We start from the raw sequence: 22,794 nt of genomic DNA, 5'->3' as shown, positions 1-22,794 counted from the left end.
CACAATGAAGAATTTTCCTAGTAAAATTCTGCTTAGTTTTATGTTACTTCCGTGAAACATGTACATGTTAAATAAAAATCATAATAGTGATTTAATTAAACTATTTAAGAGGTAAAATATGATTTACATTTAAAAGTGGGGTAATTTTTACATTTTTCATTGTGTAACTGAGAAGGGACAGGCTTCATTTTTAATTTGTAGATGGATACATCACTCGTAAGAGATACATTATAAACTTCTGTTATTATTTATACATATCCTATTAAAAAATCTTGATTCATACTTGGGACATCCAGGTGCACTAACAGTGAATGTTAGAATCACGTGTAACATCAAGATAATTATCATAATGACCCATTCCATCCAATACATCAAAATATCTTGGAACATTGAAAATCTTGAGTCCTGAAAATTTTAAATATACTAAGTTGGGGTACGAAAGTTTTAATTTTTTTGCTGGTTATGACGCATTTGGCTTAGTTCCATTAGTTGATGATAATTTTTACTTATGTTTAAAATGAATTTAAAAAATAACATGCGTTGGGGGAGAGACTTCCAGATCTTTCAACAGAAAGGAAGATATTTGTGGAAGGCTAGGGCCTTCTATGACAAATTAGGAACTTAAGCGGATTAATTATTAAGTCCTAATTACTGGCGTAAAGTACTTTAAAATAAAAAAATTATCAGCAATACACCACCTAGTTTAGGCCTAAGTCATTGAGCGACTTTTAAAGCCATTAATTAAGTACTTTTAGGTTCAGATTACATATTCAATAGGTTAATGACTATAGAGCAGTAGCACTATGTAGCTTTGGCCATGGCTACCAATGTAGGCACACCCTAAGTTTCTATATTGAAAAAGCATGGATAAAGTTGCACTGCTACTACTCTATTGTGAACCAAATTCATGCAAAGTTAAATATCAAACTCATAAATATTCCATACAGTATGACTATCTACAGACTTGGCCCAGAACATGTGTACAAATGCCACAACAAAGTAAGAAATAGCAAATCTCTGAAGTACTCCTGGAATTCTAATTTTTTGTAGATCATTTGCTGAAAATAAAATAAAGCATTGTATAATACATTAAGGTCGCATAAAAATGTTAAAATATATAGATTAACACTATGCTGGAGTGGTTTCTAATTTTCTAAGTCTGAACAGCCAAATAAAATATTGACTAATTAATAGTAATTATAAAAAGTGTGTTACGTGGAATGCTTGTGGCAATCTGTGAGCTAGTACTCTACATTAACTTTCATTATACTTCAATATGTTTTAAAAATTAATGAAACAGGAAATCTGATCTGAGAATGTAAATGCAACTTCACATAAGATCACCATCATTTGCAAGGCTTACAAAGCTTAGCTTCAATTTGGCATGCATTTAAATGTTTTTCATATTAAATATTTTAAATATAGCTATACATATAATATAATATAATAATTGGGCTTGGGTACGACCATGAATTTCATTTTGCTCCTGCTGATGGTGCAGTAGTACCAATGTCTGCTGAGTTGAAATAATCTATGGTTTAATTGAAAACCCCCCCCCAACATTAACACAAATGTGGGACAGTGGCATGAAGCCTTACATCAGCCCAAAAGGGGGTTGATGTTTTGAATTAAAACATCTGCACTATCATAAGAATAAGACAATACTTACCACCATAAGATGTATTCAGAATAATCCCCAAAGCAAATAAAATAAATGTTCTTTTTATTATCTTTTGAAAGATTTTCATACGTGGAACTCCTCTTTTAACCAAAGATCTCATAGACATTGCCATAGACACCCCCATTATCCAAATAAACCTACAAAATAAAAAACAATATATAGTTTCAATTACAATCTGGTTATTTACATTTTCAGAGTAATACTAAATACAAAATGTCACTAATCAACTTAAGCTACTACTGACAGTGTTTATGAGAAAAATCATTTTAATTATATCATAATCAATTGCTGTTTAAATGAAGTTTTTGAGTTAATTAAATGAGCCATTATTAAAAAATAATGATTAACTCTAGTTTTCTGGCAATAAACATGTCCTAGAAATTGTAGCTAGCAAGAAAAAAGATAATTTAACATTGGGATTATGGGACGGGAAGTATGAAATCTTGAAACTTAACGTAAGATTAAGATATGTTTATCAGGGTTGGCAAGTTTTAAATAAAAGGTTTAAAACAAGTGTTTAAAACACGTTTAAAACAAATATTTTAAACAAACACCAATTTGTTTTAAACGTTTTAAACTATCTGTTTTAAACATGTTTTTTATAACGTAAATTTTCATTGTTTTTTTGTAAGATTTTCGTTATTCAATATGAGGGAAAAGGTAGAAAAAACCATTCCAAGGCTCTAAGAAACGTAAATTGTATTTATAACGGGTAGTTTGATTTTAAGATTCTCTGAAAAGAGCGACTGAAAAGGCTCGATATGATTTCATAAATTTCCAACCAGTGCAAAAATCCTACGAGCACATTGAATTTTGTCTTTTTGTTTGAATAGAATTTATATAGCTGCCAATATACATCTATTTGGGACACTACCTATGCACGAGATAAAAGTAGGGTTGCTGTTTAGTCGGGTTGTGCCGGGCTTTAAGTAACAAGAAACACGGCCGGTCTGGACAGATCGGGCTAAAACCGACTAGGCGGCACTCCAAGATAAAAATCAAGGGATTTCGGTCCCCTTTCTCGATTTTTTAGAAATTTTATGACGCGATGGAAGTTTTAAGATTATAGAGGTACCTAAAATTTTATTTTATGTAACATTGTTTATTTGTGATGATTTATGACTGCAGACGTGCACATTTCAATAAACCAAAACTAAAAACCATGTGTGGATAACTAGCTATTTTCCCTTTTCTTAGTACTATTCGACCGAAAATTCCAGGATGATAGCTATATTAAAAACCCTACTACGGGTTAGGTAGTATTTGCATTAGGCATCGAAAACCCTAAGGCCGTCAATGGTTGGTCAACAACGCTTAGCGAAATTCTTGGCTCGTTTAAATAAGCGTGTACTCATTGGTTCTTCTCCCTGTGAGTTTATTTATAATACCATAAGTGGCATAATTACCCTAAGTGTGCCAATAGGAGCCTTTCCCACAGAAAATCTTCAATTTGAGCTTGTTCTAAACAGACCAAAGAAACGTAGGACTCGCGAATTCCGTTCAAGTACTCTATATGGTATTTTTAATGCTTGCGCCGCAGACGCCGCTTCGCAAACACATAACGTAAATTTCGTCACTGGAAAAAATGACATCATTTACGTCAAACAAGGTATCATGGAAAAATTCATCTTATTGACACACTTAGGGTAATTATGCCACTTATGATAATACGTTTAATGATACGTAATATTTCTTTAAATAAGTTTACTCGTGATTCATAAGTATAATTATTAGTTTAAAACCTGTTTTAAACATAGTTTTTTATTGTTTATTATGTGTTTTTTATTGTTCGCTTTAAAAACAGTTTAAAACAATGAATCTTGTTTAAAACAATAAAAAACATTGTTTTTGTTCTTTTTAAAAAAAACAAGGATTTTGCCAACCCTGATGTTTATATCTTTCAACTTTACTCTATTCCTCTTACTATTTTTACTGTTAGTAAAATTTTATTGAATCTTTGACAAATAACCTAATGGACCCAAAGTACAGTGGTGTATAGCCTTGCATCACCTTTAAAAACCCTTAGTTATAGCACTGCCCATAAGCATTCTAAAAACTCTTCTTCTGCGCTTCTACCAAGATAATTGTTAAACTTTTTAACTTTATTTGTCCAAGATCAAAATAAGACAGTCCTTATTCACGCAACATAAAATCATAGAACACTTAACAATAAATTATAAATCAGTAAATAAAAAGAAACTGACCATGGAAAAACCAAATCAGCAACAGACAAACCATTCCATGGTAGGTGATCAAAAAAGTAGTATTTTCCACCTCCATAATTGACGAATATCATCACAACAATGGACAAACTGATATTTCAATATCATGCAAAAAAAGTAAGAAAATATTAATTATACTAACCAAGCAAAGACTAAATCACCAACAGTCAGTCCATTCCACTTGGCATGGTGAAAAAACCAATATTTCCCTCCACCATAATTTACAAAAACCATAATGACAATAGCAATTCTAAAAGAAAGTAAACGTCCTAATATAGCGAGAATGTATTTATTTATTTTTAGGGAAAATGTCTATATTGAGCCGATTTGTACAATTTCTCCCAATCCCCCCTTATTACCAAAAGGTAAACTCCTCCCCCTAAAAGAAATAGAATCATCCCTGCATTGTTCCCTAAAACTGATGTCTTCTGACATGAAGGGCCTGCCAGTGGCGTTTTTCCTTCCCCATTCAACCATTTTTCTTAAGGATTGTCGATAGTCATTTTCATTAAGTATAAACAAAAGTAGTATAAGACCCAAAAGTGTGCCAACTGTACCTTCGCGCCTAGTAAAATTTCTAGTGAGACCTAGTCACACTATAGGCTACATAACTTACTAGTTGGAATAGTACCAAAAGTAAATATTGAGATAAAGTCTAATACTATCACCTCGACCTGGGACATCTTATTTGAGGGGTAAAAAATTCTTGGCTTTGGTGATGCCTTCCCCCTCGCCACTTTTCAGGAACATTAAGTGTATCGATGTACTCCGCGGTAAAAATTGTTCGCTTTAAAATACACAGATATTAAACTTTCGCTTGCGATAATTTGATAATTTATTTTACAAAAGAAAGTATATAAAGTAGATATATGATTGAACCTAAAATACTGTTGGAAAGTAGGTGAATAAATCACACCTGATTTACATAAACTGATTTATTATTGTATTTCGTTAAGGTTAAAGTTAAAATTACTATACATATTTACAAGACCACAAAGGCCTATGTTCTAGTTAATGTATTTGGGGAAGCTAATTCATCACACCCTGTCAGCTCAAGTTCTCCTTGACAACTAACTCATTAGTAATAATAAACATTAGTCATCTTTAATGTGATAATGTCGCCACTAGATGGCGCCACCCTAGGGTTAATGATTGTGAGGTCATAGCACGGAATGATTAATCAATTAAGAAATTACTATTTTCAACAAATACGACATTTTAAAAACAATAATACGACTTTTTAAAATAGATACACATGTAACTTAAATCAGTGCTTTTAGAAAGCCTAATATGACGTGATATCGCCGGCCACCCATTAGCTATAAATAGCAGAGAGTCGGCCTGATTGAGGGGAGATGGAAGGTATGCAGAAGAGCAGACTAAGTTCCCCGGTTCAGGAAGGCCTCCTATACAACACCCAGACCAGGAAAGGGTTTTGATTTATAATAATTTTGTTAAATTATTTGCCTAAGTTAAATTAGTCCCTTACAACATAACACTTAAAAATTTAGGTTTGGGTTTGTTTACTGACTGAAGCCTTTGCTCTCATTTCAAATTCATCCCTCAAATAAAAATTACACTGTGTAGATTGAACTTTCGGGGCGTTTAAAACTGCAATCGGCGGCAAAGGTTGCTTACGTGGCATTTTTATTCCGCGAATTTAAACAATAACGTACTAGCTAAGGCCTAAGCCTAACGTATAACATGTCTTTATGTAGAAAATGTGTAGCAAATATAAATAATGCTAAAGACTGCATCCAACGCTCAACTTGTAAAGACTATTTTCATATATCGTGTACCACCATAAAAAACGACGAATCGTTCCGCACAGCACGCAAGCCAACCTGGAAGTGTGAATTTTGTATGCCTAGGTCTACCAGTAAGTCTGGCCAAGTCGATAATAGCAACCAAGACGGAAATGTACCGGACACTGGACCTGGATCAGAATCTACGGATACGAATATATCACCAACAACGTTACAATCGCTACTTATGAAAGTAAGCCAAATTCACACAAAGATGAATAAACTAGACGAAATCGAAGCAAACGTCGTTAAAATTCCTTTAATTGAAAAAAAGCTAAAAAAAATTGATGACCTTGAAAAATCTGTTAAATTTTGCTGCGATAAGATAGACAATTTCAATCAATCTATAACTGCCGTAAATAACAACCTTAAAGTCGTAAATCAAGATACTAATGAACTTAAAAAAACGAATATTGCCTTAGAAGCTAAACTACAAATGCACGAAATTACCATAAATGAAATTAGACAAGATGCTTTATTGTGTAATTTAGAAATAGTTGGTATAGAAAAAACCCGAAATGAACAATTAGAAATAGCCATTGAAACACTAGCAAAAATAATAGGCGTAATATATAACGCCAACGAAATAGTTAATTTATATCGATTACCTATGAGGAGTAAACAACTTCCAATTATCAGAGTAGTTTTTTCTAATAAAAAATACAGAGATACCTGGATTAAACATTTCAAATCTAAATGAAATGTATTAGGAAGTGACCTAGATAAGGCATTAAAAAAAAACAAAATATATGTTAACGAACAGCTAACCGCCCTCAATAAAAAGTTATTGTTTGAAACTAAACAACTAACTAAATTAATAAACTATAAATATGTATGGGTGAGTGACGGAAAAATATTCATAAGAAAAGACGATAGCCTTGGGGCTATCAAAATTAAATCACTCGATGATCTTAAAAATATTGTCTAACGAGATGACATTTACATAGGGATTAAAGTTATATTTCTTTATGTTGGATACTTATATCGATATTTTCAATAACCCCAGACTGGAAACTTTAAATTCAGATTTTTTCTATACTAACCAAAGTCCGCACAATTCTGTAAATATATACCATTTAAATATTAGAAGCCTCAGAAAGCATTACGATGAATTTATGGTTTTACTTGAATCATTAAAAGTATCGTTAGATGTTATAGTCTTAGGGCCCGGTGCAGAGACGTTTTAAAAATTTACAATCCTCGTAAAGTTACGAGAGCGGATTTACGATGTTGTAAAGTTACGATTTTGTAAATCGAAATCGCGGTGCAGAGACAATATTTCGGGCGCTCGTAAATGAAGAGTCTGGTATTTTGGAATTTGTTTTTGTTGAAGCTCCGCCCACCTACTAGCCAATAGAAAAGCCGGAATTTGACGCAAAAATTATCAGCTATTCAGTTTTCACCTCCATTTTGTCATTAGAAAGTGAATGCAGTTTTCGATTAGTAGTTCCAAGTTTAACACTTAATTACATGTAGATAATTTTTGAAAGTCTGTTATTTTGTCAAAAATTATGGGAAAAATAAAAGCAGGAGAGCAGAGTTTGCTTTTTGTGACATCTTTTTGTTTTGTCATGTGAACCTTTTTTATGCATACCAGAATTAACCATAAGTAAATATTTTAATATTGTTCAGAGTTCTGTAGTGAGTAAATATCACAACACCCTCAAGGTTTCCACACTATATCCAATTCAAATGCTCCTGGCTACATTTAATAGGATATTTCCAGAATGTTTGAGTAAAATTTAAGTGAGTTTTAATTTTTATATAAATTTTTTAAATTTATTGGTTTTCTAAGGTTAATTTTTCAATTTATTTATCTGTGGAAACCCTATATTATCATTTAAAATATTATAACAAATACCACTTTTAGATTTTTTTTGGGGACTGGATGGTGCTTCCTCTATGGTTTCTAATTGCGGTGTTGGAATAGGTCTAGGAGGAAGTGGGTTTTCTGACATTCTAATTCTAAACTCATTTTACCACGTCTCTTCAAAGAGAAATCTATCACATCACCGTCACCACCTAGACTAGGTGGAGTAGACGTGGTAAAATGAGTTTAGAATTAGAATGTCAGTTCATATTTTATACAAAATCTTGTTTAGCTCCCTCAGTTGATAAACCTGTGGGAAGAAAGAAATTTAGAAGTTTGCAAGAGTTGGTTGCGGACATAGGTATATTTGAATAAGGTCAGGTTAGATACGTTAAAAGATTTACCTCAGTTGTACTTTCATAAACAGATGCGAGAGAGACGGTTAGTGAAAACCCACTTCCTCCTAGACCTATTCCAACACCGCAATTAGAAACCATAGAGGAAGCACCATCCAGTCCCCAAAAAAAATCTAAAAGTGGTATTTGTTATAATATTTTAAATGATAATATAGGGTTTCCACAGATAAATAAATTGAAAAATTAACCTTAGAAAACCAATAAATTAAAAAACATTATATAAAAATTAAAACTCACTTAAATTTTACTCAAACATTCTGGAAATATCCTATTAAATGTAGCCAGGAGCATTTGAATTGGATATAGTGTGGAAACCTTGAGGGTGTTGTGATATTTACTCACTACAGAACTCTGAACAATATTAAAATATTTACTTATGGTTAATTCTGGTATGCATAAAAAAGGTTCACATGACAAAACAAAAAGATGTCACAAAAGGCAAACTCCCAGAGCGCCGGAACCTACTCCTACTGTAACATCTGCTGACACATTTGATCAGGCAGCCCAGTCAGTTGTTAATAATCAGGAACGTTTAAATCAAATTTTGTCCTTAATACACACTGAAATGGTTGCCCAACGGTCTCAAAATTCCCAACTCGCTGTTGAATTTTCAAACCATTTGAATAATACAAATAACATTCTTATTGGAATTCACAACGCTCTGGTACCTGTTGAGTGCAGAATTGTTCCTACAGATAATGTTGTCTCTAGTCCAGTTGCCACTTCAACTGAAGTTCCATTTCCTAACCCTTAGAAATAAAACAATATTGTAGGTATGTCTTATGTCAAAAAACATCATGACTACAAATTACTTAATACCTTTCTCTAGCTTTCAGTTGGATGTTTTCTCTTATTTTATTAATTTTATCATTTTTCTCATTTTTTAACATTGTAAATTATTTAAAATAAACTTTTCAATACTGCTCCTAACTCTCATCCATGTTCTCATCAGCTACAGGCTGTTTGATGTTGTTCTTGGTTTTTTTTATTCACAAGACGTCTCCATCTATCCACATTTTTATTTTCCAAAATTGGCGCCTTTTTTTAAATTATTTATATATTAGAATAAATTACAATTTTGTTTTAAATGCATTTTTATTTTTTTGGTGAACAACAACGATATTATTGAACCATTCATATTCTTTATAACACGAGAGATAAATTATTAGTTTTTAGCTGATTATGAACTTTCAAAAAGAGTCCTGAACTTGGTAAAAAGACTTGTTTCACCACAAATAGAAACTGTGTATTGTAGTTCATATTTTGCAAGAGTAATCAGAGGGTTTCCACATGTTGGGTCCCTTTAGACACCTCAATGGACTCCTACAGCTGAGGGCCCCCAACCAGTCCCTCGTGGGCCCAGGGGATTTTAACCAAATGCCTAGAAAACTCTGAATTGAATTATAGTAATTATGGTTACCTTAGAATGTTGATTTGAAAATATAGATAAATTTACATATAACTGCTATACCTACAAAAGGTTCACGTGACAAGTTAAAAAGGAGTTACAAAAAAAGGTTAACTCCCAGGGACCAGGAACCTTCTCCTACTCAGTGGTGTAGCAAGGGGGGCGTGGCATAGATGTTACATGCAGCCCCCCCAATGTATGGTTGCATGTACAAATAATTATTTTTGTTTTATTTGTTTCCTTCTGTGCCCTCCCCGAAACCAATCCCTGGTTTCACTAGTGACTCTAACATCCACAGACATTTTAAACCAGGCAGCCCAGTTGGTTGCGAATAATCATGAAGGGTATATTTAAACTTTCAGTTTAATACTTTACGAAATGGTAACAAGAGGCCAAATTTCTCATTAAATTTTTTTAGTCATTTGGATAATGCAATTAGAATTCTTATTGGCATTCACTGTGCTCTATTACCTGTTAAAAATCTGATTGTTCCTTTATATCTTATTCCTGGTATCACAGCAGTACCCACTACAGACTTTGAACTTCCCATTTCTAACTATGAAACATAAAATAAAATCATTGGTTTTGAAAAATAACATTAATACAAATTATAAATTACCAGACAAATATTTTCCCATATTTTCATATTTGTAATCTACTTATTTCCTCATTTGGAAACTATTTAATTGATTACCATGTACCTCTTATCAGCTATTGTGTTTTTAACTCTCAATCAGCTGTTTTTTTTACCTAATAAGAAGCCTCCATCTACCCAAGGTTTGTAGCACATTAGACAAAACAAACTTCAAAAAACTTGGCGCCCTTTTTGAATTAAGAATATTTTAATATCCATTATTCTATAATTAATTGCAGTTTTTTTGGTTTTAAATTAAAAATTTTTATTAGCGAAGAGCAATTATTTTTCATTGTCAACTGAAACATTTGAAAGTAATCGACGAATAAAATATTATTGAACCAGTATTAAAATAACAAAGAATAATATCACAAGAGAACAAAATCATTGGAGTTATTAGATAAACAAGAGTTTTTAGCAAATTCTTAACTTCCAAAAAGAGACTCCTTGACCATGAAACATCAGACCCATGATTACATCACGGGCAAATTTGCTCTATAAGTATGCCCCAACGTGAAAGTTAATTATGGGCCAGAGTAGTTTCAATTAAAAAAATTACAGGCCGAAAAAATCAAATCAAATCAATTTGTAGAAAACTGATATTATTCTTGATGTAAATATCTTTGCCTATTCAAGTTTTTTACCAATTGATTTAAAATTTGATTCGCTCGAACCTGTAATTGGGCATAAGTGGTTTCAGGGGGATCCTGGTCGCTTCGGCCATCTTCCTCTTCTACCATTGGCTCGGGCATATCAACACCTTCGTCAAGGTAGAAATTGTACAAGATGGCACAAGCTAATACAAATTTACAAACCTTATCCGGGGCATACAGCAAATTGCCTCCGTAATCACTCAACGCACGCCAAGTAGACTTAAATAGGCCATTGCACCTTTCAATGCAGCTTCTAGTCTTACAGAGGCGATGGTTGAACCTCTCTTGAGCTTGACCTTCTGGATGTGGTATGGGTCTCATGAGCCAAGGCTCAAGGGGATAGCCACTGTCCCCTATGAGCCATGACCCTTCCAAATTTGCGGAAGAGAGGTGGGACCTGAGGCCGCAGTTAGCCCAAATGCTTGCATCATAAGTGCTCCCGGGCCACTCCGCTACAACGTCCAGAATGCGGGTGTTGGCATCGCATATAAGCTGGACGTTGATTGAATAGCGTTTTTTGCGGTTCATGTAAATGTGGGCACCGGGACCAGATGGCTTCTGGATAGGTATGTGGGTGCAGTCGATGCATCCGATGACCCCAGGAAGCTTGGTCTTCTTGAAGAATCCAAGAGATGTTTCTTTAAGTTCTTCCTGGGTAGATGGAAATTTGACATATCGGTGCATTCGCTGGTTGATGGAATTTGTAACACGACCAATGATCCTTGATACTGTGGATCTCTCCACCATGTGGCGATGATCATTGGCCGTCACCCACTGAATACTTCCAGTCGCGTAAAAATGCAAGCAAATGAGTATCTATATAAAATAACAATGATTAGAAGTGGCAACATAAATTATGAACATTATAGTGCAACACACGGTGGGAAAATGTTGGAAAGACCAAATTATTTTAGAATGTTTTTCACTTTGTTATTTGTCATATGGAAATTTTTCATTCCGACGGTACATAGAGGGTGAAACATCTCCCAAAAACTGACTCTATACAACAAATTTTCTCTGGTTTGGTCTTGCCCCCTAGCTCAGGAAAGGGGTGAGGTTAGGTAAGTGCTTTTCCTAAGTCTTAGGAAAATCACTTCCTTCCCAGATATTTTCTTCGACCAATGGCTTTTTGCGTCACTCAAAAATATGCCTAGATAAAATATCAGTTTTGAGTATGAAAGAGTACGATGTAAAAAATGTATTCCAAAAGGTTGTATAAAAAATTAACTTAAGTGTTTGGCCATATAATCAGTGTTAAAGCGTATAATAGTAGTAAAACACAATTGCATATTGATAATAAATTATTTTCCTACCTGGGAAGCTGCAGATACTGGCCGGCCTCTCAATGTTTCATGGTCAAGGTCGGGCCTTAGCTCTTCCAAAAGTTTAATGAATACCCTTTTTGGAAGTCAATAATTTGCTAAAAACTCTCTGTCAGATAACTCCAAAAGGTCTGGTCTCTCGTGATAAATTCTTTCATTTTCTACTGGTTCAACAACGTTTATTCCTCGATTAATTTCTTCAGCTCTTCGCATCGCGAGCAAAGCGACAAACTCCGCCATTGTTGTTTTCAATATTTCGCGCCGTTTTAGCCTTTACGACACCTCCAGAGCCCTTGTAACTTTACGAGCGAAAGTCACTCGTAAAATTACGAGCCAATTGCCTCTGCACACCATTTTCGCGAAAAAAATCGTAAGTTCATTGGTCACGACCCTTTTTCGTAAATTTAAGAGGATTGTAAAGTTACGAGAGTTAAAAAAACGTCTCTGCACCGGGCCCTTAACTGAGACCTTTAAAATTGATGACATTAACGACTTTTGTATACCCGTTTATAACGTTTTCTGTTCCGAAACATATAAAAATAGAAATGACGGAATCCTAGTAATGTATATAAAAAATTATTTAATTGTCAGTGAAAATAATATAAAATTTGCAAATGGCACAATAAAAACAGTAGACATAAAATTTCCAAAAAATATAATCTATCGTATCGTAGCATGCTTCAGATCACCTACCCCTAATATTGATGATTTTATAAATGAAATTCAATTAACGATGCCAGTATTATTCAACTTTCCTAATGTTATTTGGATAGGTGATATCAATACTGATATTCTAAATTCCAACGAACCGTCAGTATCAGAATATTTAACTACATTATATCAATATGGACTGTTTTCTTGTATTAATACTCATACAAGAGTTACGTCGACAACAAAAACCTGCATTGATCATATATTTTTAAAAAATGGTAGCGCTACAAATATTTCATCGCTAACCCATAAAATAAATATAACAGACCACTAATAACATTCCTAACCTAAGAACTGTTAATAATGCAAATAGTATGAAGAAAACATATGATCAAATTCCTTTCTTGAATTATGACCTCTTACTATCTAATACTAAAAACGAAGACTGGTCCAGTATAACTAGTGGAATTGACTGCAACACAGCAACTAAATTGTTCGTTGAAATTCTACAAAAGAACATAAACGCTGCGATAACTAAAAAAAATATTAGACTTTGCCATAAAAATCAAAAACTTAAACCATGGATTACTAATGCATTGTTGATCTCAATTCGCAAACGTGACTGTATTTCGAAACAAGTTAGACGTGAACCATTTAATTCCTACCTCAGAAATTATTATCAAACATATCGTAACAAATTGGCAAGCCTAATTAGAACCGTAAAATATAATTATTTTGAAAATAAAATAAAATTTGTAACAGACGGATTTTGGCGCTTCCTTAGTTTACAACAGTATTAGGCCTAAGGTAAGTGTGGTAATAGCGTTACCCACTTGACAACCTGCCACATCCTATTTCCTACTTATATTATCTTTTTGTATAACTGTGAAGACCGCGGTTATCAATTAACTCAATGTTGTTTAACTTACGTCGTTATGTTCCTAGTGCGGGGCATAGGGCAAAAGTCACTATTTTTTATATGCGTTTCTCCACGCACCGGACAGAGGGCGTTATCGTCAGTCCGGAGATATAAATACCTCGGCGGCAGAAGGAGAAGGTCAGAACTATACAGAAGGGAGAGAGAAACAGGAGGGCTGTGGAGAGAAGAGTCTCCACTGCAAGAGTCCAGTCCAGCCAATGTAGTTGTTCTTCCACTGAACAACCCTCTTGTTAGTCCTTGGTTAGCGATTAGTTCGACCAGTATTGTTTTGCCGTCGTTATCTCGACGTACAGAGGGTCTGTTTCGCCGGTCAGTCGCCATGGCTTTCAATGCATTGGTGAGTGAACTTTTGCCCTTATGGTTTCTCGTAATTATTAATTATTAAAGCAACAAATATTACTTTAAACTAGTACTTAATTTCTTAATCTTATATTATTTAAGTAGGCTTAAGCCTTAGAACGCTGTAATGTATCGATGTTAAACGATGAACAGTAAACACCTTTTTTTCTAGTCTTTTTTGTCTTTTAGTCATTACTTAGTACGTAGTTAATATTTAAGCTCAATCCCAGGTCTACTGAATCCATATCGGTTACAAATTAAACAGCCAAGATCCCAAATTGATTTGGAATACAATAAACAAAGTAACGAACAGGAATAAAAAATATGAAAACATCGATAAAATAAACAACGGGGTTGAAGATATATTTGTGAAAGATAGTTGAAAAAATGTCGCTAATGTGTTTAATGAATATTTTGCATCTGTTGGTCCTAATTTGGCTAAAAATATTCTTGAAGGAAATGTTAATGGTGATTTAGACAATTATATTGCGAATATTCGGGACCAAGAGTTGAGCCTTTTTTTCAAACCAGTTATTCCGAAAGACATTGAAGAATGCATTTCTAGCTTAAAAAATCTAACGTCTAAGGGACATGACAAAATTAATATTAAAACACTGAAAACTTTAAGAAAATGCATAGCTGTACCTCTTGCCCATATAATCAATTTATCCTTGACACAAGGGGTTTTCCCTGATATTCTAAAAAAATCGATCATTGTACCAATATTTAAAGCAGGTGTTAGAAGTAATTGTGAAAATTATAGACCCATAGCATTACTAAGTAATATCTCAAAAATCTTTGAAAAAATAATAAAAAAACAATTAGTTAATTTTCTTGAAAAGACAAACTTTTTTTCAAAAAATCAGTATGGCTTTAGAAATAAATTAGGCACAAACGATGCTATTTTAGAAGTAACAAAAAATTATATAGCTCATTAGACCAAAATAAAAAAAATAATCGGCATCTTTTTAGATTTGAAAAAAGCTTTCGATACAGTGTCCCATTCTATTCTTTTAAAAAAATTGGAAAAAGCTGGTGTGAGAGGTATCGCTCTACAATGGTTTAAAACCTACTCAGTAAAAATTCTAGATACTTTAAGTGACCCGACAACATTAATTTATGGTATTCCTCAAGGTACTGTGATTGGTCCAATATTATTTTTTATATATATGAATGACTTATGTAATACGAACCTCCCAGGCGTATTAATATCTTTCGCTGATGACACAACCATTTTATTTGAAGGAAATTCTTGGTTTGAAGCTTTCGATAAAGCACAAAATAGCATGACTCTGATCTATAAATTATTAAATATTAACCTCTTAACATTAAACATTAATAAAACTAAATATATCTGTTTTTCAGTTAGAGCTGAAAATAATCTTAACCATAAAATCCTAGTGGATAGAACTACAAATTGTACAAATTGCTCGAATGATTGTTTAACATTAGCCCTAGTAGCACAAGCAGTCCGTTTTTGAGTTGGCATAGAGTCGCACAGTTGGGGGAGAGTCACAGTTGTTCTACCGAACTTCGGTCTTCGGAAGCAAGAAAGCCGCACGGCCCGCACTCGTGCTTCATCTCTTTGTTTAGAAAAGTTAGGCTTAGCATATACCGTTGTTTAGAGTTTAATTTCTTGAAAATAATGATCTTAATAACCATCAATTAAATAAAGGAACGGCAAAATTTAAGGTAATAATCAAATATTGTTATAATTTTACATTTTTCATGAAATTGTTAGATGTTAATTTTTCATTTATTTTAGGCCTTGGTTGTTGATTAGATTCATATGAAAGAAATTTTCCTTTGAACACAAAGTAATGTTTTCTTATTTCTTTAATTAAACTGCATGCGATTTAAGGTGTTTTGGAAGTTAACTCTTTGTTTATATCCTTATTGATTTCTGATTTAAAATATGTTAGTAATTTACTGTCAAAGGTTGTCCTAGCTAGATATTTTAATAATGGATAGGGCTTGTAATAACCAATCTAACCAAATTGGATCTTCATACGACAAAGACATTGTAAACATTGTAAACGGCTTAAGTAAGAGACAAGAACAGAGAAGTTGACCAAACTACATTAATGATGTTTTAATTCGTGTATCGGGTAAGCAAGAGACTGATGCAGAAAATTCAAATAACAAGACCATAAAAGTTGTACTACCAACTAAAAGGGATAATGCAACTGAATGTAATCTTAATAGGGAATTAGTGCAGAGGGACATTGAAAGCAATAGTAATTATGCTTTGGGATTGATTAGAATCATTAGATCAATTCGATGCATATTTTACAACTGATAGTAACCGATTTATCTGATTCTCTTAGGACATGGTCTTTAGAGCTTAATATTGGTTCAGTTAAACTGAACAGTTTGTTAGCGATACTTAAACGGTTTGGTCACAATGAATTTTATACCATTATGAATAATATATAGTTACAAAAATTTATACGGTTCTAGGAGCAGTACAAAGAAATATTGTAGATAGCAAAGAAAGCCAAATAGTACAAATAACTCAAAGCTGGGTGAAGTACGCTCCTGATCGACATGGAGGAAGAGAAAAACGAGGCCGTCGATCGAATGCATATCCCTAATTTTTTTTTAAATCGGTCATCAAATTATTTCATTATCTTACAGAGTAAAATGTTTTATAAAAAAAAACCCCACTATGTTACGTTTTTTTAATTTAAACGCTAGAAATTAATGTCGTTAAGAATAACTTCTGACTAATTAACGTTCTTTTAAATAAAAAAAAGCCACAGATTAACGCTAGGATTAATTTAGTTACTTTAAAAAAACGCTACTAATTAAGGTTGCTTAAAGACCAGTGACACCAGTGAATAAGGTTGTTAAAAAAATTAAATTAAATATTACTGATTAACCTTATTTCTAAATAAAATGCCCATAATTAACATTATCTCCACTAAAGTATTATTGTTGTTAAAATGAAACGTACGCCACTGATAAACTTTGTAATGTTTTATAAATAAAAAGGGAACTTTTTTTAACTCTGTCTAAATTATAATTAATTTCAAGCATATTGAAAAGGGGCATTATATAAGAAAAATCTACCCCAAATTCCATTGGATTGCCGACTGATATCCATAAGTTGGCCATCTGTTTTACGTACAATTATAGAAACCTCCCCAACGCATGTCCAACTCTTTGCCGACTGAAATCAATGTTGGTTTTGGAGTTGGCCAACGTACAGTAGGCCATAAACACTTACCGACCGCTTTACCTGCATTTGGCCAGGTTGGACATTTAGACGCGAAAAACACTGGTTTGCCAACTGTAAGGGCCAACTGTTCACCAAAACCGTTGGGCCAGTGATTTTGTGCTGCTAGGGAGAAAGAGTATTTAAAATTAAATATCTGGGTATTATTCTAGATAGTTCTTTGAAATGGAAAGATCATATTAATATGATAATTAACAAGCTTAGAGGGTGTCTATACAAATTTTACTCAATGCGTAATTTCCTAACTGTCCATTGGTTAAGAGTTGTTTATTTTGCACTGATTCAATCAATAATAGGTTATGGTATGTTAGGCTGGGAGGAACGTATAATTCAATCATTGAGCCCCTTGAAATTATGCAGAATAAAATTGTACGTATCTGTCTCAAAGCCCACTACTTGGAAAGTTGCGTAAAAATATATAAAATTTTATTATTTACATATAAAATAAAAGACCCGATATTATGTCAAAATACATATAATACTAGAAACGTTGAAATGAGAAATGTTAATCAATTAAGAACTCATAAAGGCATTAGTCAAAGACGTCACATATTTAGGCCCAAAAATATATAATAAACTAAACAACAATATAAAACTATGTAACGTTACATAGTTTTATATTGTTGTTTAGTTAATGAGTACTCATTAAATGTATTTAAAATTAAAATTGTACAATGGTTAATTGATGTTGGCATGGAAAATTTATGTAAAATGTTAGAATCGTAATTTATATATGAGTCTTCAGAGATACTGTTTAATTAATTTATTCCTTTGCATGATATTTGTATTATGTAAGAGAATCCCACCCACGCACAAGCAATATTGCTTATGTGGGACTGGGACGATGTACGATATAAATAGAAAATCTTTGTAAATAATAAGACATCAATAAAAACAAATAATAATAAAAAAAATCACTTAAATAAAATCTTTAAACGTCGAAAGAGAGGACCGAAACGATGTATCCCAAAATTCTCCGGAATGCACTACTTTTAGCGGAATAGTGGAATAGTACTTTTCTATTGGTCGAAAAAAACACGTGATCGATAGCTCTTTAAAAAGGATGTCAAGCATGGTGGAAGGTAAAATCTGAAGGCAGTATTAGACTATATTAGACAATATTTACTTTTGATAGTACTAGCAACATTATGTATAGTCTATAGTCTGGCGCAATTTTCTCTCTTCGATTTACTCGCCCATAGACATACGTTCTAAAACGCCTCACTCAGCGGCGCTGGAGTACCTCGATTTTGATGACGTATTTTCCGACACCCCTTAGTTTCCCTTTTTTACTTTGCGACAAACTCTCATTAACTACTATACTGTTCTGACACACTTTTGGGTCTTATGCTACTTTTGGTATAAATAAATACATTCTTGTTTGGATAGTATTATTATTATGAAGGATAATTTTCATTTAATTATAATGAATAACCATTACCCAAGACATTACCATTGAAGATAAAATCAAAATAGGGCAGTAGTTTTTCTATGATCAGATAAGTTATTTACAAACCCTCTAAAAGTGTCCAATGATTTCAACCTTTTCCTTATTGGCTGAGGCTCTGCATTTAATGATGCAATTCCTCCATCAGGTTGTTGATGATCATCAAGTGCTAAGGCAGACTTACTTAAAAATATAAATTATACTACCATTTCAGATAAATACCAGAAGGTAATGATCCAAAGTTATAGGATAGCTGAAGGCTTTCCACATGGTTGGTTAAACCAGACCAGATCCGACCTTTTGGTTTAGGGTCAGTTTGGGTAGCACCTAGTATGTAGGGAGCATTTTCCCTATAATTTAATTATTGGCATACACTCCAACACCTAGTTAAATTATGAAAATTTTATCTCGACACACTAGAGTAGAGAGGGGATTTTAAAACGCTGCAGTACTTACAAGGAGAGTATCCGAGGTGTTTATTGCCGATTTTGTTCAAAGTCGGGCGTAATGTAGACCTATATGAGATATGAAATTTCCCAAAAGGAGACGTTGCACTACCCATTCGATTTGCTATAGCAACAAAAAATGTTTTTGATCACTTAAAACAATGAAATCTCCATTTAAAAAAGCATGGGATTTTTGAAAATCATGAAATGTGTAATTTGGACCACATTTAGGTAAATTTCATCAAGTTTGGGTGAATTGAGCAATTTTTAGGGTAAATTTGTAACAAATTTTGGGTAAAATAAGGGAAAAATATTATTTTGGTTATAAGTGGTCAAAAACATTTTCGGTTGCCATGGCAAATCGAATGGGTAGTGCAACGTCTCCTTTTGGGAAATTTCATATCTCATATAGGTCCACATTACGGACGACTTTGAACTAAATCGGCAATAAACACCTCGGGTACTCTCCTTGTTTGTGCAACAAGACCCAAAAGTCAAATGCTGGCTGGTGCATGCAGAGAAGCATGTGAATTGGAACTGTCCCACTAGCAAGTTGGGTGAAGGGTAGGGAAATGCTGCTTAAAAATTTCAATTTATCTAAAACCTTTGGTTCATTGACTTCTATAAATATTTTAATAGTTAGGGAGCATAGTTGGAAAAAATGATAATAAGACTTGTGACATCGAATTATCAAACATATTTGATAAGTCCATCCAGAGGCTAGAGTTGCTATTGCCCAATGTACGTTACTAAGTGTTTTTATTAAAATACACCATATCTGTATCTCAAACTGCATTTAAAAAATTCATTAATTAATATTTAATTTTGAAGATATGCTCCCTAACCATAATTTATATGAAAATAAAATTTAAAAGCCAAATCTAACCTCAGTTTCACGCCTATGCGTATAGAAAATTGAAAAATATCCATATCTGTAAAAAAAAACATTTGTGAGAATGTAATACGCGAAATTGATAGAACACAAAAAGATACACTGATGAAATAAATTTCAATCATTCAAATTCGAATTTGTGTTAGAATCCTGAGTGACTACTCTTCAGGATTTTTAGCATCAAACCTCAAATTAATTTTTGATTTTTATTTTAAACTCCCTTTAAATTTATCAATATTTCAATTTCACGATATAAAAGATGCAATGTAAAATAAATTTTCACAGTTAAATTTTTCTTTAATTTTAAAAAGAAAACCTAATAGATTAAAAATAACTTTTGTAAAATCCATTGTTTTTTTTTAAGATTAATATGTTACCTTTGAAAGGTTCTGAACAAAATCCACCCAAGAGCAATAGCTAGATATCCAATAGCTGCATAAATAATAGCTAAGAAAAGAAGTAAAACAATTAAATAATTTATAAATATTTTCTGTACAAGACTAAAAAATATATAATCAAAATATTAGTTGTATTTTGTACCAGACCAAATTAAAAATGAATTTAATTCATTAGGCATATATATATTATAACAAACATGAAAGCAGCATAATTCCCATTTTTGTTTTGTGTAAGCCTATAGCTGCTTTGTATGTTTTGGGTCATTCCACATGTAATCATCTAGTGGATGCCACCAAGGGTCAACCAATTTTAATTTTGTTCGCTTTTTGAAAAGGGAACAAAACGGTCGTAATTTAAGTAGATCAAAACGTCAGAATGTCAAATGCCAGTACAATTGTCGGGACGCGTAGCCACCATGCACCGATTTGTTCCCATTTCAAAAAACGAACTTAAAATGTATCTTATTTCTGCTGATAATTTCAGAACCACAGTAAAAGTAACAAAAATTGCGGAAGAAACACTCGCTCTAGAATACCTCGACAATATGTTGCTGCAGTCTATGACAAAGACTGGTACATCGGCGTAATAAGCGAAAAATGTCCAGAACAAATGGATTGTCAAATCAACTTCATGAAGAAAGACCAAAACACTAGATTGAATTGGCCAAGAAAGATAGATCAGTGCTATGTGCCTTTAAGCTGCATTTTATGAAAAGTAGCAGAGCCTTTGTCAATAGATGGCAAAAGACAGAAATATTTTAAAATTCACTCAAACGATGTAAAGAAAATTAATTACCTTTACTCGAAGCTATAATTAATCTTTTTTATCAGAAATTTATTTGTTTTTCGTAATAATAAAATCATAAATATTTTTAAAAGATCTAACAGATTTCTTTTAACAAAAATTTCGTTTAAATTGAAATATAAATATGGAAATGTTCATTTTCTGAAAGCCCTCGACGTAAGATATCCAAACATGTTAATATTTAAAAATTTTGAATTGCACCTTTTTCTCTAGGGTTCAACATATTACACCCCCTCCCCAACTGAATTTCTGAAATTGCGGCAATTTCGCAAAATATACCTTCCTCAAAAAATTACTTATTTTCTAAAAGCCCTAAACGTAAGCTTTCCAAAAATACTTGGTATTAAGAAATTGGTTTTGTATTTGATTTACTATGAGTCAATGAATGACACCCCTCCTAAAATTTATAAATATCTCGAGATCGTACCTTAGGAAAAATATATACATATCAAAATAAGTATTTTCTAAAAGCCCTGGTTGTTTTATTTAAGAAAATACTAATTTAAAAAAAAATCGAAGTTGGACCTTTTTCCCTAGGGGTCTCAGAGTTAAACCCCCCAAAATATTAAACTTCGTGTTTCGGGGCTAATTGCGAGACGGGTACGTATCGTAGACTCGTGGGAAACCCGCCATTTTATGCGCAAGATATATTTCAAATAGCCCACGAAATTGCAAAATCTTAGCTAAAGCCAAACTTTCAGAAACATATTTTTCCTAAACTCTACCAAAAAGGGTCAAGACAAATCCCAAAAATCAGAGGTTTTTTCACAGTACTGTAAAAGCACAACTACTCAATATAATTGGCTCAAAATAAGGGAAAGTTGTTAAAATAGGACCGTTAACACCTGTGTAAAATTTCATTAAAATCGGTTGACCCTTGGTGGCATCACTAGATGATTACACGTGGAATGACCCCTTTGCCATTTTAATGTACATTAAAATGGCAATTAAACAGACAAAAGCAGCTATTTTAAAAAAGCAATAAAAAATATCCTAAATTAACTGTTCTAAAACTTAAGTGGGTGCTTTAATTATCGTACGCCAAAGCTTGTCTGCTTCTTTAGAAGTTAAATCAAATGGAACGTCTCAGTGTCTTTGTGAAAACCTTATTATATTTGTCCAGCTTGTGACCAATATACTTTTTTGTATAGTTTTCATAAGTTATTATGTCTACAGATATAAAATTCCAGTCAGCTGCTCACGTGTTATGTACTAATTTTTCGGGTGTCCCTGCTGCTCACATAACCCATCTATACAGGGTGTCACTAAAAAATGAACCAGGGCGAATATCTCAAAATCTGTTTTAGGCACGATTTTGAAATTTTCAAGTCGTATACAAGATGTAGGGGGAAACCTACCGCGAAAATGTCGATGACCTTGAACCATGTCTTCAAGGTCATCCAAAAGCAAACTCGAGAACCATAAGTGGTAGAAAGTTGGTTTCAATTAGAAGAGTGTTCCACGTGACTTTTTAAGTAAAAATAGCTTAAAGCTGATCAGATTTGACCAATAAGAAGCCGAGAAATGCTAGATGAAAAACAAGAAGGTCGTTAAGTTGATAACGTGTCGAAAGCGAGGTTTGGGAGCTGATAACTCTAAAGATAGATGTGTTAAAGTACTGCAATTTGCTACACATCCTCATCGGGATTGAGGGTCTTTAGTTTAACAATTTCAATGACCTTGAACC

General features: G+C 33.0%; 1 protein-coding gene across 2 annotated transcripts in view; it reads right to left on the bottom strand.

Moving 5' to 3' along the window:
• The window catches only part of Hgsnat (Heparan-alpha-glucosaminide N-acetyltransferase), a 55,054-nt gene that overhangs the window by 19,309 nt on the left and 12,951 nt on the right, over positions 1-22,794 (bottom strand). Inside the window, exons 5-11 of one of the 2 annotated variants that reach the window (XM_090180076.1) lie at positions 20,282-20,351; positions 19,899-19,944; positions 18,636-18,745; positions 4,046-4,153; positions 1,670-1,818; positions 946-1,058; positions 284-405 (exon numbers count right to left, since the gene is read on the bottom strand). In XM_090180076.1, coding sequence (XP_090036202.1) covers positions 284-405; positions 946-1,058; positions 1,670-1,818; positions 4,046-4,153; positions 18,636-18,745; positions 19,899-19,944; positions 20,282-20,351 — 718 coding nt within the window. Of the gene's footprint in view, positions 1-283; positions 406-945; positions 1,059-1,669; positions 1,819-3,885; positions 3,994-4,045; positions 4,154-18,635; positions 18,746-19,898; positions 19,945-20,281; positions 20,352-22,794 lie in introns of both variants that reach the window. The other variant, XM_090180075.1, reaches the window with a different exon arrangement.

The sequence above is a fragment of the Leiobunum rupestre genome, chromosome 6, assembly GCF_980474605.1.
Source record: "Leiobunum rupestre chromosome 6, qqLeiRupe1.1.hap1, whole genome shotgun sequence".
Classification (NCBI taxonomy): Eukaryota; Metazoa; Arthropoda; class Arachnida; order Opiliones; family Sclerosomatidae; genus Leiobunum; species Leiobunum rupestre.
This window is presented reverse-complemented; position numbering and strand designations above follow the sequence as displayed.